The sequence below is a fragment of the Salvelinus sp. IW2-2015 genome, linkage group LG1 (assembly GCF_002910315.2).
Source record: "Salvelinus sp. IW2-2015 linkage group LG1, ASM291031v2, whole genome shotgun sequence".
NCBI lineage: Eukaryota > Metazoa > Chordata > Actinopteri > Salmoniformes > Salmonidae > Salvelinus > Salvelinus sp. IW2-2015.
The window spans coordinates 26,145,973-26,162,049 of record NC_036838.1 but is presented as its reverse complement, the minus strand read 5'-3'; the positions used below and the strand labels follow the sequence as shown (position 1 = coordinate 26,162,049).

The 16,077-nt window shown below is 44.2% G+C and overlaps 2 protein-coding genes across 3 annotated transcripts; one reads left to right on the top strand and one right to left on the bottom strand.

Moving 5' to 3' along the window:
• The first annotated feature begins 3,553 nt into the window (after window positions 1-3,553).
• On the top strand, window positions 3,554-7,525 carry LOC111963704 (fibromodulin). Of its 2 annotated transcripts, XM_023987215.2 has the most exons (7): window positions 3,572-3,661; window positions 3,840-4,111; window positions 4,528-4,957; window positions 5,245-5,367; window positions 5,669-5,809; window positions 6,043-6,310; window positions 6,696-7,525. In XM_023987215.2, exons 3-7 carry the CDS (start codon window positions 4,586-4,588, stop codon window positions 6,845-6,847), a joined length of 1,056 nt encoding a protein of 351 aa, XP_023842983.1. In that variant the 5' UTR covers window positions 3,572-3,661; window positions 3,840-4,111; window positions 4,528-4,585; the 3' UTR covers window positions 6,848-7,525. The 2 variants fall into 2 exon arrangements, with proteins under 2 accessions (XP_023842977.1, XP_023842983.1); XM_023987209.2 differs by lacking the exon at window positions 3,840-4,111 and having other exon boundaries at window positions 3,554-3,661.
• Window positions 7,526-11,512: 3,987 nt separating this feature from the next.
• LOC111963692 (acidic mammalian chitinase) lies at window positions 11,513-15,423 on the bottom strand. Its single transcript, XM_023987201.2, has 11 exons — window positions 15,350-15,423; window positions 14,907-14,936; window positions 14,514-14,715; window positions 14,109-14,165; window positions 13,859-14,024; window positions 13,496-13,620; window positions 13,231-13,354; window positions 12,886-13,071; window positions 12,560-12,682; window positions 12,097-12,235; window positions 11,513-11,940 (listed from the first exon to the last, which is right to left on the bottom strand). Exons 1-11 carry the CDS (start codon window positions 15,387-15,389, stop codon window positions 11,657-11,659), a joined length of 1,476 nt encoding a protein of 491 aa, XP_023842969.1. The 5' UTR covers window positions 15,390-15,423; the 3' UTR covers window positions 11,513-11,656.
• Between the last annotated feature and the right edge of the window lie 654 nt (window positions 15,424-16,077).

The following is a 16,077-nucleotide window of genomic DNA, read 5'->3' as shown; positions in this document are numbered from 1 at the left end:
CATGTGAATCCTTAAAGAAATGGGTGGGGCTAAAGCTTAAAAGGGTGTGAACGATGCTGAATGGGTGTAGACAAAGAAGAGCTCTCCAGGAGGTACCAAAATATTCAAGGGCCATTTTCGCAAAAGTGAGGTTGCAAGTTTAACTTTCAAAGCAGAATTACTTTCCCATTGTTCCTTAATTGTTTTTTTTATTTATTTTCACCTAAAATGACATACACAAATCTATCTGCCTGTAGCTCAGGCCCCGAAGCAAGGATATGCATATTCTTGATCCATTTTAAAGGAAACACTTTGAAGTGTGTGGAAATCTGAAAGGAATGTAGGAGAATATAACACATTAGATCTGGTAAAATATAATCAAAAGAAAAAAACAACAGTTCTTTAGAATTTTTTTGTACTATCATCTTCGAAATGCAAGAGAAAGGCCATAATGTATTATTCCGGTCCAGGTGCCATTTAGATTTTGGCCACTAGATGGCATCAATGTATGAGCAAAGTTTTTGACTGATCCAATGAACCATTGCATTTCTGTTCAAAATTTTGTCTCAAGACTGCCCAAATGTGCCTAATTTGTTTATTAAAACTGAGCAATAGCATGGTATTCTTTCACTGTAATAGCTACTGTAAATTGGACAGTGCAGTTAGATTAACAAGAATGTAAGCTTTCTGCCAATATCAGATGTCTATGTCTTAGGAAATGTTCTTGTTTCTTACAACCTCATGCTAATAGCATTAACCTACATCAGCTCAACCGTCCTGTGGGGGACCCACCGATCCTGAAGTTGATATACCATTTTCTAGCTCTGAGTCTACTTTTATCCAATGTAAAAAACGGCGTTTCAAATTTTGTTATGTAAGACCGAATCGAGCCAGTCGGTCACAAATGATCCATAGCCTATAGGCTATAGTCTATGAAGTGCATGCTCAGAGAAGCATAGAGAAAAGTTATATTTCTAAGATAGATGCTAGAATGGTCTAAATAAAACTAGGCTGATATTCCAACACTGAGCCCTACCTGCTCTGCTCTTGCTTATCCCCCCAAAAGGTGTGTGCTGCCTAACCAATGGTTGCGCTGTCTGGGTCTACGGTGGCAGTTCAGGAGGAGAGTCAAAGGCTTCTTCCGAAAGTAACTTTAGTTTAGTCTAAAAATTGTACTCTATTGCGCACGGACTAGTCTATAGCCTATGTTCTGTTCAGCTTGAGAAGAAGAGCACGGAGATGAGAAGGAGAACCCGGAGGTCAACTTTGATAGCTTGCTACTACTATGATTTTATGAAAAACATTACGTTTCTTGCCCATGATGTGTTTATCAGAGGTATTGACCTCACAGTAAGCCAGATTCGAGTAACTTACACTGTGGTGCTGAATCTTGAAGCTGCAGCCGCAGCACAATCAATCAGAAATGGAGAGCTCATGGTGCTGAAAGTAAGCAAATTTGAGTAGGCATCACTCATTTCAACCATCTTCATTTACATTTTCTACCAACATGAGGGCTTTGTATTGGAGCCTATTTCTTCCTATTTAAGAAATAGGAGGTAGGCCTACCTGTTTGACAGACTAAATTAGGGTATAATGCTGATATATCGTAGATTTGTTGGTCAATTCCTCCACCCAACATGCACCCTTTAAATAGCCTACCTCTGTGTCAGTGAAAGGCTGCTAGGTTAAAACCAAGACTCAAATTGAGGGGGTATGAGAGGGTATGCCATCTGCCTACTTTTATTTTTTTTGAATTGCAAAAAGCACAGGTATTGTCAACTTAAGAGAAAAAAAATGGATTTGGTTACATAAAGTGACCTATAACAGCACTTTTATCCGCAATGCTTTATGCTAGAAACAAACTGCAAAATACCTGTGAAAGATGTGACTCCAATGCATAAGGGATATATTTGACTTTCTATAGTGGAGGAGACCTAAATTAGACTTTGCTTGGGAAGTAATCTTTTTTTCTTACTATCAATTGATAAGCTATTCACTTTATGTACAATAGAAGATGCTTAAACCCAGGCAGCTTTAGGAAAACACCTGAGACCGTCTCTCTTTGGGTTAAGCCACGGAAGAAGAGCAGCCAGGAGTTAAAACATTTTTTTCTGCGTCGGTACGCCTACTCTGTCTGAGGTGGAAAGGCAGGCCTAACTTTTGAAAGTACCATGCTCAGATTCCTAATGACGTCTCAGATTACATTTTTTGCTAACAGGGACAGTTTAGTTGGAGATATATGATGAACACATAGTGTAGGCCTATCTCTCTGTCCATTCTTAGCCTGTAATTTAGGTAATTTGAGTGGTATTAAAAAATATTCTGCTAATATGTAAAATGATGTAGAATTGCATGACATTTTTATAAAAGGCAATTTTTTTCGGACCAGCAAATACAATGATTGTTTCATGCAATGCTTTTACTATAAAGGAAATCTTTCTACCTCTACTCTTGTCCACAGTAGTCTGCGAACCCACAACCTTCTGGCCCGCAGCCCTGTGCGCAATCAAAATTCCTGCGTTGCATTGTAATGCTTACAGGACGAAGAACAGTTTCTAAAACTGCATATCTAAGACTCTGGTCTGTCCAAGAATTGAGGGTAAACGGAAGACGTGTTCTCCTCTATCCACTTGTTCTCTAAGCATTCAGGGAGGATTTAGGTCAAATATATTTTGCTGAAGGTAGGGCCATCCATTTTCATTTCAGAGAGGTCAAATTTTCACCAAGTAACCCTTATAAATAATGTTCACTCCCTAAGAGGAAGGCAATGTTGGTGTCAGTTATTTTCAGTTTATCGTCCAAACTCTATTGCAATGCACTTCATTGTTACAGATGTGAGTGTTACAGGGCGGTAGTCATTGTGGCAGGATGCCTTAGAATTATAGCTCTACCGCCAGCACTTAGATTTACCATTGTAAATTTGTTGAACCCTCAGCATCTACCAGGTCAATTATAACCTAGGTATGTTCTTCAACCTTTACGATAGGTTTATAGGGTCAATATCAACACTTTGTAGAGAGGGGAAGGTAGGGCTGAGGGTGGGACACCCCTGGCGAAAGTAAGTTAATGTAAGCCCCTGGGTAAGGGCAGGGGGAATGCATTTAGAGCTGTTATGAGCCTGTAATAAGAAGAGAAAAGAGATGGGAGGCCAATTTGGAACTGACTGTTTAGTACAGGTACAGATAGGGATGCTTAGCGGGGACAGGGGACTGAGGGCCTTAACATGCGCCACAGATGAGAGCAATACTGCAGGCACAGCCACCCCACAGCAAAGCACTCTATCGCTCTCTTTCCCACACTCAACCTGGAGGAGAAGGAGACCCCGGTACAACTGGGTTTGACAAAGGGTATAGGAAGGAGAGAGATGGAAGGAGGGGGAGAAAACAAGAGCCGGGCAGGTTTGAAGGGGTTGATAGGAGAAGAGAGGAGGGAGCAGAGGGGCAGGGTTGTGTGAGCAGTAACAGGAAAGGGTGAGGTAGGAAAGAAAAGGGAGGGGGAGAGAGGGGGAAGCTAGCAAAGTGTAGAGTGAAGGGGGGTCGAGAGGGAAGGATCGGTGGAGAGAGGGATGGAGGAGGGAAATAAGTCCTGGAGAGAGAGAGAGAGGTTTTCACAAAGTGTTTGGCAAAGTCCCTCTCAGTCCTGCACAGCCTCTCAAGAGGAGGGACTAGTTCTCACTGATCAGGTAGGTGTGGGTGTGTGTGTGTTTGTGTGTGTGTGTGTATCTGTGCATGTGTGTGTGCCAGTGCAAGTTTGTGTGTCTATTTTAAATCACCACCTAATGTTATAGAAAAGGAGGAAAACAGAAGATAAACTCAAGTCCTTTGTTTTTATTGGATTTTTTTCTCTCTTTTGCATTAAAGGACACTTGTTCGACATTTCTCTGTGGAGTGTGCTGGTTTGGCACCAGCGTGAATACTTATACAAAGACTACATTCATGGACATATTCTTCCCTTTTTTACATTTTCCTCTCTGGACCCATTACTTGATGGAGAAAGAACCCTAAATTCTGCCTCTGCAGTAACATACAGTATTTAACATGCAGTGTATCCAGTGTTGAGTCAATATTGACTGTTGTTTGGCTGATCAGCTGCTCTTTGACATGAGCTCTGCGCTGGGATACCTTTGATTATGGTTGGTTATGATTGGTTATGGTGTTTTGATGTTTCTAGTCATGTTGCATTAGTCTATGTAAAAAAAATGACAGTATCTTATAGTGCAGAATCCAGTAGTACATTATGGTGCAGATTCCAGTAGTACATTATGGTGCAGATTCCAGTAATACAGTATGTGTTGCTTTTACAAAGGGGGGCAGAGAAACATCTATTTGATGGAAATGTATGTATTCAAACTCCTAAAAGGAGAGTCCATGGGTCTTTACAATGTGCTCTCATTTATTTGGGACCCTTTTCTTGTAGTAGGGCAAGGTTGGTCGATTTTTCCACTGATATTTGGAGTCTTTCCCAGTTTGTTCGGGTATGTTTTACTCACATTTCCGAACTCTGGGTAACTAATCTGTCTCCTCTCTTTCTCTCCGTCTCTCCTTCAAGCTGAGGTAGACTTGTGTGTCAGCTCTTTTCTGCGTGTGTGTGACCTGCGTGCGTGACCATGAGTGGATTGTGTGTGTTCCTCTTGGCGTGCGTCCTGCCGCTATCCCTCGCCTCGCCAGGCAGGCAGGACCCGTTCCTCTGGCTGTCCGCCCTGCGTGGCCGTGGTTATGTCGAGGGCTCCCTATTGGCTGACACCACCGGAGGGGAGTGTCCTGCGGAGTGTGACTGCCCGCCCTCCTTCCCCATCGCTATGTACTGTGACGGGCGTGGCTTGACAGCCATGCCCAATGTGCCTTCCAGGATGAAGTATCTATACCTGCAGCACAATGAGATCTCCGCCATGCCAGACTCTGCCCTGGCCAACGCCACCAACCTTGTCTGGGTCATGATGCATCACAACGCGCTGTCTACGGACAAAATCGGCAAGAGGGTAGGTTACTCTACCCAACACGACATGACACGGCACTTCATAAAAAGTCACTAGAATTCACTACAGTACTGTACACCAGGGTTTTGTTTTTTGCCACGTTTAGTTTTTTGCCCTAGCACTACACCACTGATTCAAACAATCAAAGCTTGAAAAACGGTGTGGGTGTGGGTGTGGGTTGGGTGGGGKGGGGTGGGGGGGTATGTCCGGAAACCCTGCTCTGCACTGCACTAGACCTTGACGAATCAAACACACTTTTGTGTGTGAACAAACATATCCTTATATTCTAGGTGTTTGCCAAGCTGCAGGGGTTGGAGCGTCTGTACCTTCAACATAATAACCTGACTCGTGTTCCCCCCAACCTGCCACGCTCACTACGGGACCTCAGACTCAACAACAACAACATCAACAAGGTAACAACACTCAGACGTCTCACCACTACTGGCCCTTCAAACACTTTCATTCATCTTCATCTGTCTTCAGATGTTTTTCTGTTGATTGTAAAGTGGATCCAGTGGTTTTTCAATCAAGTGTCCAAGTCTATGTAAAAAAACACACTCCTGGAAAGACAACTCTCATCCTTGTTTCAAGTATGACGGCACCAGGGCTTCTTACTGTTTTTATCAATCATTTAAATACAGCTTGTTTTGTTGTTGTTGTTGCCTAGATGTTTTAAATAAAGTTAATAAAGTTTGTATTTTTGTGAGTGCCTAGATAACACCAGCGGCCCTTGATGGCATGGACAACCTGACCATCCTGTATCTCCATGATAACGCTCTGACAGAGATGGGCACGTCTCTGAGGGGTTTGAACTCACTCACTCTGCTTGATGCCAGCGGCAACAAGCTGAAGAAGGTATCGTAATGTAGAGTGTGTGTGTGTGTGTGTGTGTGTGTGTGTGTGTGTGTGTGTGTGTGTGTGTGTGTGTGTGTGTGTGTGTGTGTGTGTGTGTGTGCGTGTGCGTGTGCGTGTGCGTGTGCGTGTGTGTGTGTGACTGTTGATTGAAGCCAGCGATGGCAATCGAATAGACTTGCAAGATTGATTAATTCATCAAATGATTAATTGATCGACTGACGATCTATGTCCAGGTACCAGATAGTCTCCCAGAGCGCCTCCACCAGCTGTACCTGGAGTCAAACGCCATCAGTACTGTCCCAGAGGGTTTCCTCAGTAAGTTCTCCCAGCTGCAATACATCCGCATGGCCCACAACCAGCTGACCGACAATGGCATCCCCCCCAACACCTTCAACGTGTCTGGCCTGGTGGAGCTGGACCTCAGCTTCAACCAGCTGGAGAGGATCCCCCCCGTCAGCCAGACGCTTGAGCACCTCTACCTGCAGGCCAACCACATCAAAGGTGTGTAAAGTAGGCATGCAAGCAGTAAACACACACGTGCACGTACACATGCACACCGTCTTGGCTATTAATCGAAGTCGATGATGACAATTTTTTGTTGGAGTTAGTCAGCGACTCTGGTTCCACTTCATGTGGCTGTGGGGGGTGATGTGGCTGCTGCAGGTGGGACACGTTTTGAGTGATTCGTATGACGTGATTTCAGCAACACGTTGAAGTTAAACAAACAAAGTTCCTTTTTGTTTGAATGCCAGAATGTAAACAATAGCTCCTCCCCCTCTCTCACTCCCATCCGTCCCTTTAAATGTTCTGTCTCCCACTCCTTTGTCTCCCTCCCTTCCCTCTCTCTCTCCCTTCCTCGCCATCTCTCCCTCCTCTCTCTCTGTAGAGTTTACCCTGGGGAGTTTCTGTGATGTCGTGGACGTAATGAACTTCTCCAAGCTGAGGACACTGCGTCTGGAGGGGAATGAGATCAGCACCGGGGATATCCCCTCGGAGTCGGCCCTCTGTCTGCGTCTGGCTAACACCATTGATGTGTAATGCACCAATCTCACCACCGGGCGGTAGCATCAACTCACCATCAGAGCATAGTGCAGCAGTCCTTATTTTAGCATAACATTCAATTCCCCAATCTCACCAAGAAGGGGCAGTAAAGGGCTGTAAAGGCACAAAGGCCCAGGTGCTCCAAGTTTATCTGTTGTTTTATCTCTTATCATTCAAAAGGACATTATGATAGATCTCCATATCAGGTCATTTTTCTTTCTCTAAGGTTTAGAAACGTAGATCATTCAAAGCATGTTGAAAGTGCTTCCTCCAAAGTCAACTCTGGAGGAAAGATAACTTTATATAAGCTACGTGAATATTGTAAACTTCTGTGGTGATGATTTCAAAGCCACATTTTTTGGTGTGTGTGAGTGTGCACGCTCACATTTCTAATAGGATGTGTGTACCAGAGGACGCTGGTGGGAGGAGCTATAAGAGGACGGGATCATTGTAATGGCTGAAATGGAATCAGTGGAATGGAGTCAAACATGTGGTTTCCGTTTGTTTGATGTGTTTGATACCATGCCATTGATTCCATTCAAGCCATTACAATGATCCCGTCCTCCTATAGCTCCTCCCACAAGCATCAACTGGTGTGTACGTTGTCTGTGTGTATGTGTCCCCATTTGACAGTTAGTGTCTTTTTACAATAAATATTATAATATGATGATGATATGTATGAATACGTATGCAGTTTATTCTCCATAAGCCTTACTGTAAAGAGACTAAGACCACACAAAGGCAGATGAAATGCATGACCAATGCACTACGCATTCATCTATCTGCCAAAAGTTTAACTTTTGACACTCTTATGGACAAAATGATGGATGAGTGGCGGTTGACTGTCCATCATTTCAAGAGTTTCATTCCAAAACACTATACATCCATTTTCAGAAATGTTAATAAATTATCTTTTATTGTTTAACAACACATTTTTGGAGTGGTTAAAAAAATGAGTTTTAATGACTCCAGCCTAAGTGTATGTAAACTGTACATGTTATTCAATCAATGTACCCTCACTGCTCACGCACGTCTGCGTAGCCCGGCGCTAAAATAGAACTTGGTTCTATTTGTGACGCTCGACGCACTGCAACTCCTGCCTCCTCTCCTCATTGGTTTTTAGGAGCATATACCCACATGCCATCTCCTCATTGGTTTTTGCCATATGCCCACGTGAGGGATTGAAAGACGAACTGAGGTTCACTCTCCATTCCAGTTGGTTGTGATAATGCACCTTAAAGTTGGATGCCAACCGCCATATAAAGTCCAAAGAAGAAGCCTGTAGGAGGAGAGATTACTAGACACAAACTCAGTTTACCGTTTTATCTGTGGATTAATTGTTGGAGTAGAGGACCTTGTGCATTTCAGGGAAAATAACAACTCAATGTTTATATCCCAGGATAAAGTAGTTGGCAACAGCAAGCTAGCTAGCTAAATTGCAATAAATGTGTAATGCTTTTCGACCTGTCCCCAAATTAATATAGTTAGTTCAGAGTTAGTTTTAATATTTCAACCTGAGTGTCCTGATCGCGTCTGGTGTAGGGGGACAAAATCAACATGTGCTCGATGGCGCACGCGGGTCTGGTCAGCATGTAAGGGCCAATGGGAAGGGGTAAAGATTTAATTGGGACTGGCTGTAATACTGTTTTTTTGCTTCTCTCCATGTGTTTTAATTTTGTGTGAGCAGCCAGCCCATTATACCACTGGATCAATCATATTGACCTTAGGGGAGATTGGTCTCACGTTTATTTAAACAGGGTAGTAATGACTCATGGCTATTAACATCTGCTAACCATGTGTATGTGAGCAATTTGACCTGAACCTAAACTCTTTATGGGGAATCTATCCGTACAGCCACAGGGCTAACCCTAACTCTAAGGTTGCCAGTCCATTTATATACCCAACCCCTGGGCATATATAACCCTAAGGCTGCTGCATGCCATCCATTTAATCCCATTTCATCCCATGCCAGCGAAGAGCCCGGATCTCAATCCCATTGAGCACGTCTGGGACCTGTTGGATCGGAGGGTGAGGGCTTGGGCCATTCCCCTCAGAAATGTTCGAGAACTTGCAGGTGCCTTGGTGGAAGAGTGGGGTAACATCTCACAGCAAGAACTGGCAAATCTGGTGCAGTCCATAAGGAGGAAAAGCACTGCAGTACTTAATGCAGCTGGTGGCCACACCAGATACTGACCGTTACTTTTGATTTTGACCCCCCCTTTGTTCAGGGACATTATTTCATTTCTGTTTGTCACGCCCTGACCTTAGTTCCTTTTTTATGTCTCTATTTTGGTTTGGTCAGGGCGTGAGTTGGGGTGGGCATTCTATGTTTTTGTTCTACGTTTTCTATTTCTATGTGTTTGGCTGGGTGTGGTTCTTAATCAGAGGCAGCTGTCTATCGTTGTCTCTGATTGAGAACCATACTTAGGTAGCCTTTTCCCACCTGTGGTTTGTGGGTAGTTGTTTTCTGTTTTGTGTTGTAGCACCTTACAGGACTGTTTCGATTTTCGTTTATTCACTTTGTTATTTTGTTTTTAGTGTTCAGTTTTTTCAATAAAGCATGAACACTTACCACGCTGTGTTTTGGTCCGATCCTTCCTGTTCATCAGACGAAGAAGATCGTTACACTGTTAGTCCCATGTCTGTCGAACTTGTTCAGTTTATGTCTCAGTTGTTGAATCTTGTTATGTTCATACAAATATTTACACATGTTATGCTTGCTGAAAATAAACACAGTTGACAGTGAAAGGACTTTTTTTTTGTGCTGAGTTTTTAACAAAATATTCCACTCATTATCTGAATTTCAATCATACACATATGATGTTTTTGTCATTTGTTAACAATACAATTATCTATCACTGGCCTAAACCCACTCTAATTCACATACCGCCCTAACAGATCCACAGATGACGTAATCAATCGCACTCCACACTGCCCTTTCCCTCCTGGACAAAAGGTACACCTATGTGAGAATGCTGTTCATTGACTACAGCTCAGCGTTCAACACCATAGTGCCCACAAAGCTCATCACTAAGCTAAGGACCCTGGGACTATACACCTCCCTCTGCAACTGGATCCTGGACTTCCTGATTTGCCACCCCCAGGTGGTAAGGGTAGGCAACAACATGTCTGCCATGCTGATCCTCAACACTTGGGCACCTCAGGGGTGCATGCTTAGTTCCCTCCTGTAATCCCTGTTCACCTACGACTGAGTGGCCAAACACGACTCCAATGTCATCATTAAGTTTGCTGACGACACAACAGTGGTAGGCCTGATAACCGACAATGATGAGACAGCCTATAGGGAGGAAGTCAGAGACCTGGCAGTGTGGTGCCAGGACAACAACCTCTCCCTTAACGTGAGTAAGACAAAGGAGCTAATCATGGACTACAGGAAAAGGCAGACCGAACAGGCCCCCATTAACATTGACGGGGCTGTAGTGGAGTGGGTTGAGAGTTTCAAGTTCCTTGGTGTCCACATCACCAACGAACTATCATGGTCCAAACACACCAAGACAGTCGTGAAGAGGACACGACAACACCTTTTCCCCCTCAGGAGACTGAACAGATTTGGGATAGGTCCCCAGATCCTCAAAAAGTTATACAGCTGCACCATCGAGAGCATCTTGACCGGTTGCATCACTGTGTGGTATGGCAACTGCTTGGCATTTGACCGTAACGCGCTACTGAGGGTAGTGCGTACGTCCCAGTACATCACTGGGGTCAAGCTTTCTGCCATCCAGGACCTGTATTCTAGGCGGTGTCAGAGAAAAGCCCCAAAAAATGTCAAAGACTCCAGCCACCCTAGTCATAGACTGTTCTCTCTGCTACCGCATGGCAAGCGGTACCGGAGCGCCAAGTCTAGGTCCAAAAGGCTCTTTAACAGCTTCTACCCCCAAGCCATAAGACTGCTGAACAATTAATCAAATGGCCACCACGGACTATTTACATTGACCCCCCCTTTACCCCTACCTACATGAGCAAATTATCTTGACTAACCAGTACCCCTGCAAATTGACTCGGTAGTGGTACCCCCTTTATATAGCCTCGTTATTATTTTATTGTGTTACTTTTTACTTTATAAATATTTTCTTAACTCTTTCTTGAACTGCATTGTTGGTTAAGGGCTTGTAAGTAAGCATTTCACTGTAAGGTCTACACCTATTGTATTTGGCGCATGTGACAAAGAGTTTGATTTGATTTGAAATTAAACAATGTGCATGTCAAGTTATATTCAAATTCTGTAAAGAAAATAATATTTACTATATATTCGTTCTTTTCAGCATTTCAAAAAGAACAGTTTTGAAATGTGTGTCTTGTATTTTTGATATTAGATTAAATGGTAGTTAAAAAGACAAATGGTGAGCCTATCATTATGTCATGTTAATGAAGAGTCAGGCTAAGCTCTGCATGCTTTATACCGTGTCTGTCAGCCTGGTAAAGTTTGACTGCAGTAAAGGACTTATCTTTTACTGCGATTCTCTGTGGTGGAATGAATTGTATAAAAACGAAACTGTTTGAGAACGGCGAGGAGCAGAATTGCTAATCTTGTTCAGATAATGACTAGCTATGTGGGATACAAGGTGATTCTGCTCAAAGTGCAATGAAGTTGACCTCAAACCCACACAGAGCGGAATAAATAAAATTCCTGAGACAGCAGGATGCATTCATATGTTGGGAGTTTATTAGAGTGGTTTTGACAGGTTACATGGAGCTGATGTTAGAATAGGACATGACAACAGTGGCCCTAACAACCACATAACCTTTAGACCCAGCTCCTTCATTAATAAGGGGAACTATGGTTTCTTAGGCCCAGTTGCAGCACTTGCAGCTGGCGTCGAACACCAGGCCGGCAGCACACTGCTGGTCGTAGGTCTTGCCCTGGCTACAATTGTAGAAGTGGTTGGTATTGGTGGGGTCAGGGTATATTCCGTCAGCCTTCCCGGCGCAGAAGCCAGATCCGCTGCTACTACTGCCACCGCCGCTGCTGCCACCGCTGCTGCTGCCACCTTGACCTCCGGGCTGTGGGGGGTTAAGTGGGTGCTGGGTAGGGGTCACTGGGGCGATGGGGTCTTTACGGGCGGCACAACCTGGGAGAGATGGAGGACATAGGAGTTGGGGGGATAGAAGGGGGGTTGAGATAATTTCAACTACATTTCTACTACTATTTGAGAGAGTGATAGAGAGGGTTGTTGTTGAATGTTTGTGTGTGCATGCAGGCTTGCGTTTGTGTCTGTGTCTCTCACCGGCTCCGGTTCCCAGTCCAGACTTGAGGGTGTTGATCAGTGGGTATCTGCCCTGTCCACAGAAGGTTCCAGAGAAGTCATCCAGATCCAGACTCCACACCATGGCTCCGCCGAAGCCAGTGTTCTTCAGCCACTCGATCTGTAGGGGAGAAATAGAGGGGAGAGGAGGGTTTACTTAACGGGGTGAAATTGGATAAATATGTATAGGTGGTAGAACTTCATCATTTGCCCTATGTTGCTCAGTTGGTAGGGAATAGATCTTGCAATGTCAGGATGGTGGATTCGATTCTCGCTGGGGTCACCAATAACAAAATGTATGCACTCACTACTATAAATCACGAAGATAAAAGCTACTGTTTAATTCCATATATTATTAGGCTTATTGTAACAGAGTAGGATGCTACGCCATTACCCCCTAGTTATATCTTTCCCACAACAGACAAACACCCACACAAACACAGACCTTGTCCTGGAAACTCTTGACGTTGTCATATCCAACCCAGATGTTCTGCTGGGTGTAGGCGTAGGGCACCATCTGGGCAGAGTCCCAGGCCTGGGTAGCTCCCTGCTTCAGTAAGGTGCAGATCTAATGACACACACACACACACACAATTACGTTAGGGTTGGAAGTTGCAGATGTAATCACTCAAAAACATACACTGGGTTTGCGTCCAAAATGACACACTGTTCCCCAGGACACTACCTATGACAAGAGCACACAGGTAGTGCACTATGTAGGAATTGGAAGAGGGTGTCATTTCAGACCTATCTTAATCCTGTGTCAATTACCTCGTAGTARGCCAGGAAGCCAGACTGTCTGGTGAATGGTCCGGCGGGGCCGGGGCCAKTGGCGGGAGCGCCCACTCCAGTGTTAGAGCCACTGGCCAGCTTGAAGGTGTGGCCGTAGGTGGGGAATCCAACCAGGAGCTTCTCAGCGGGGGCACCATTGCTCTTCCAGTACTTCATAGCATAGTCCTGAGAACACACACAGTATGTGGTAGTGAGAACACTGGAGAGAGAAGAATTATTAAGAAATGTGCTACTCACTCTCAGCTCAAAACTAAATAGGCAGGAAGAGATAGATGAGCCGAGGAAGGGAGAGAGGAAGAGATGGGCACGGAGAGAGAGACTCACCACATCGAAGTAGATGTAGTCTCCCTGATCAGTTGGTCCTCTGTAGAGAGGGCTGTTTTCTCCAGTGTTGTGTTCCCAAGATCCATGAAAGTCATAGGTCATCACATGCAGATAGTCCAACACCCTGAGAGCGAGAGAGAGAGAGAGGGAGAGAAACAGAGGGAGAAAGAGAGTTTCCAATATACCAAGAAGTATTTGATAGATCATGCATGTTAGATCATGCAAGAACTAATATATGAATGAGACCCAGTGTGTATGTACTGACAATCCAATCTCGGCGATCTGGTATCCGGTGTCGATGGTTCCCTTTCCGGCAGAAACAGCTGCAGTCAGCATCAGACGAGGACGGTTGGTGTTCTTTCCTTCAGTCTCAAAGGCAGCCATCAGCTCCTAGAGGGAGACAGTGCACAGAGAGGTGTGTGTGTTCATTTGGGTGTTCAAGTGTTCATTCTTGTTTGTGTGTGCATGAGCTATTTTGTGCGTGTGTGTGTGTGTGTCTGTACGAGTGATTGTTAATCTGCGTGTGTGTGTGTTTATTCATGTGTGTTCATTCATGTGTGTGTGTGTGTGTGTGTATGTGTGTGTGTGTGTGTGTACGTGTGTACGTGTATGGGTGTTTGAGTCTAACCTGCAGCAAGGTGGTGAATCTGGCCTTGTCTGCGGGTGGGGAGCCTCTGGATCCGGGATACTCCCAGTCAATGTCCAGGCCGTCAAACTGGTACTGCCTCAGGAACTTGATAACGCTGCTGATGAACGTCTGGCGGTTGGCTGCACTGGACACCATTGCTGTGAACCTGGGTACACACACACAGCTCAGACACAGGGTGTGTGTGTAAATGTGTGTGTGCACTTGCATGTTTATATGCATCTCCACTTACGGCTGAGTGCCAAAATTCCATCCTCCAATGGCCAGCAGAGTCTTCAGGTTGCTGTTCCTGTTACCAAATACAAGACTTAGGGTTAGTCMTGGCTTAGGTGTGCATGTGTGTGTACCACGGGAGGCTGCTGAGGGGAGGACAGCTCATAATAATGTCTGGGATGGAGCAAATGGAATGGCATCAAACACATGGAAACAATGYGTTTCACATATTTGATACCATTCCACTAATTCCGTTCCAGCCCTTACCACGAGCCCATCCTTCAAAATGAAGGTGCCACCAACCTCCTGTGGTATGTACATGCCTGAATGAGAAAGTGTTTGCCTGCATTTGTCTATGTGTGTGCATGCCTGCTTGAGTGTGTGTTTGTGTGTGTGTGTTTGTGCATGTGTGTGTCTCTCTCACTGGTTCTTGAGAGCCTGGAACTGTCCGTAGAGTTTCTCATCGTCCCATTCGTAGGTCTTGATCTCGTTGTTGGCCATGCCGGCAAAGGCATAGATCAGATGGTCACAGAGACAGGGGTCCACGTTGGCGGGGAAATACTTGCCTGCTCCTGGCCGGTACTGGCCCCAGTTAGTGAAATAACAGGAGAGGATGTAGGAGGATCCTATGGAAGGGTAGTAGTAAGGTTAGAGTTTGGAGTTAGRCAGTTTTAGAGTCAGGGTTGTCATGCTCTGTAARTYRWGTTATWGTTCTCTGATTGGCTACTTACCTAGATGCTGGCTACATGTAAATGAAATGTACTTAAAACGTACCTAGATGCTGGCTACATGTAAATKAAATGTACTTAAAACTTACCTAGCTGCACATGCAGCAGGAGAGCCAGTCCTAGAGAGGGAGGAAGAGGAGAATAATGAGAGAGAAAGCGAGACAGACAGAAATAATGAAAGGAGAAAGAAAAAGGGAGAGATTTTATCTTAAATTAAACTTTTTAAAAAGTCAACATAATTCAGAACTGTATTGATAATGATTTAAAGTGCAGTTCTTCCCCTCAGACATGAATATAGGTTGGTCATGGGGCTGGCAACCTCAGTCCTTAGAAACAGACATTGAACACAGTAGCATTGACAAAATGCATAGCTAGAGGACATTCGTCAGTGGCCAACTCTCTACATAGGGACCCTTTTATGTTTAAATGTTGATAATTGTCATTACAATGAAAATGTAAATGAAAGGTTTGAAAGAAAGATAGAGCAATTGTACAGTTATAGGCTAAGTATGCCAAAATAAATTCCACTTACCAACGCAGATGAGTAGTTTGCCCATGGTTGCTCTGTACATTGCTCCATGAGTTGCTGGACCCTTTTATACTCTCAACGACCAATCCTATCTCACTCAAATCTCTATGACTTTCCCATTCCGCAGCAAAACTCAATCAGCCWCAGTCACTTGTTTGAACAAGGGTTTCCACTGCCTTAACAAACACACTGATAAACTTCATATGTCCTTGTTTTAAGACATGATAAGCTGACGTTTAAGAAAGCAAGTCTGTTTTTGGTTGTAATCATTTGGTGAAACTGACAACCATAGAGATGGGTGCATTAGTCACCCCTTAGCCTCTTCAGTATAGCCCCTACAACTAGCCCCTGCACCCTAGCTAGCACCTTTCTCCTACCACCAAACCCMCTATATACTTGTGGAGATTGCCTATTGTTCCTCTATATATTTGTATATGTATATATTCTTATTCCAATCCTTTACTTAGATGTGTGTATTAGGTAGTTGTTGTGGAATTGTTAGATAACTTGTTAGATATTGCTGCACTGTCAGAAATAGAAGCACAAGCATTTTGCTACACTAACAATAAYATCTGCTAACCATGTGTATGTGACCAATACATTATAACTTGATTTGAGATTGACCTAGAAATGGGATAGATGTAAAGAATATGGTGACCATTCTACCAAGTCAAGCTCAAGGTWGAGATGTCCCCATAATTAATTTATCTATCTTATGTTTCAGTTGTACT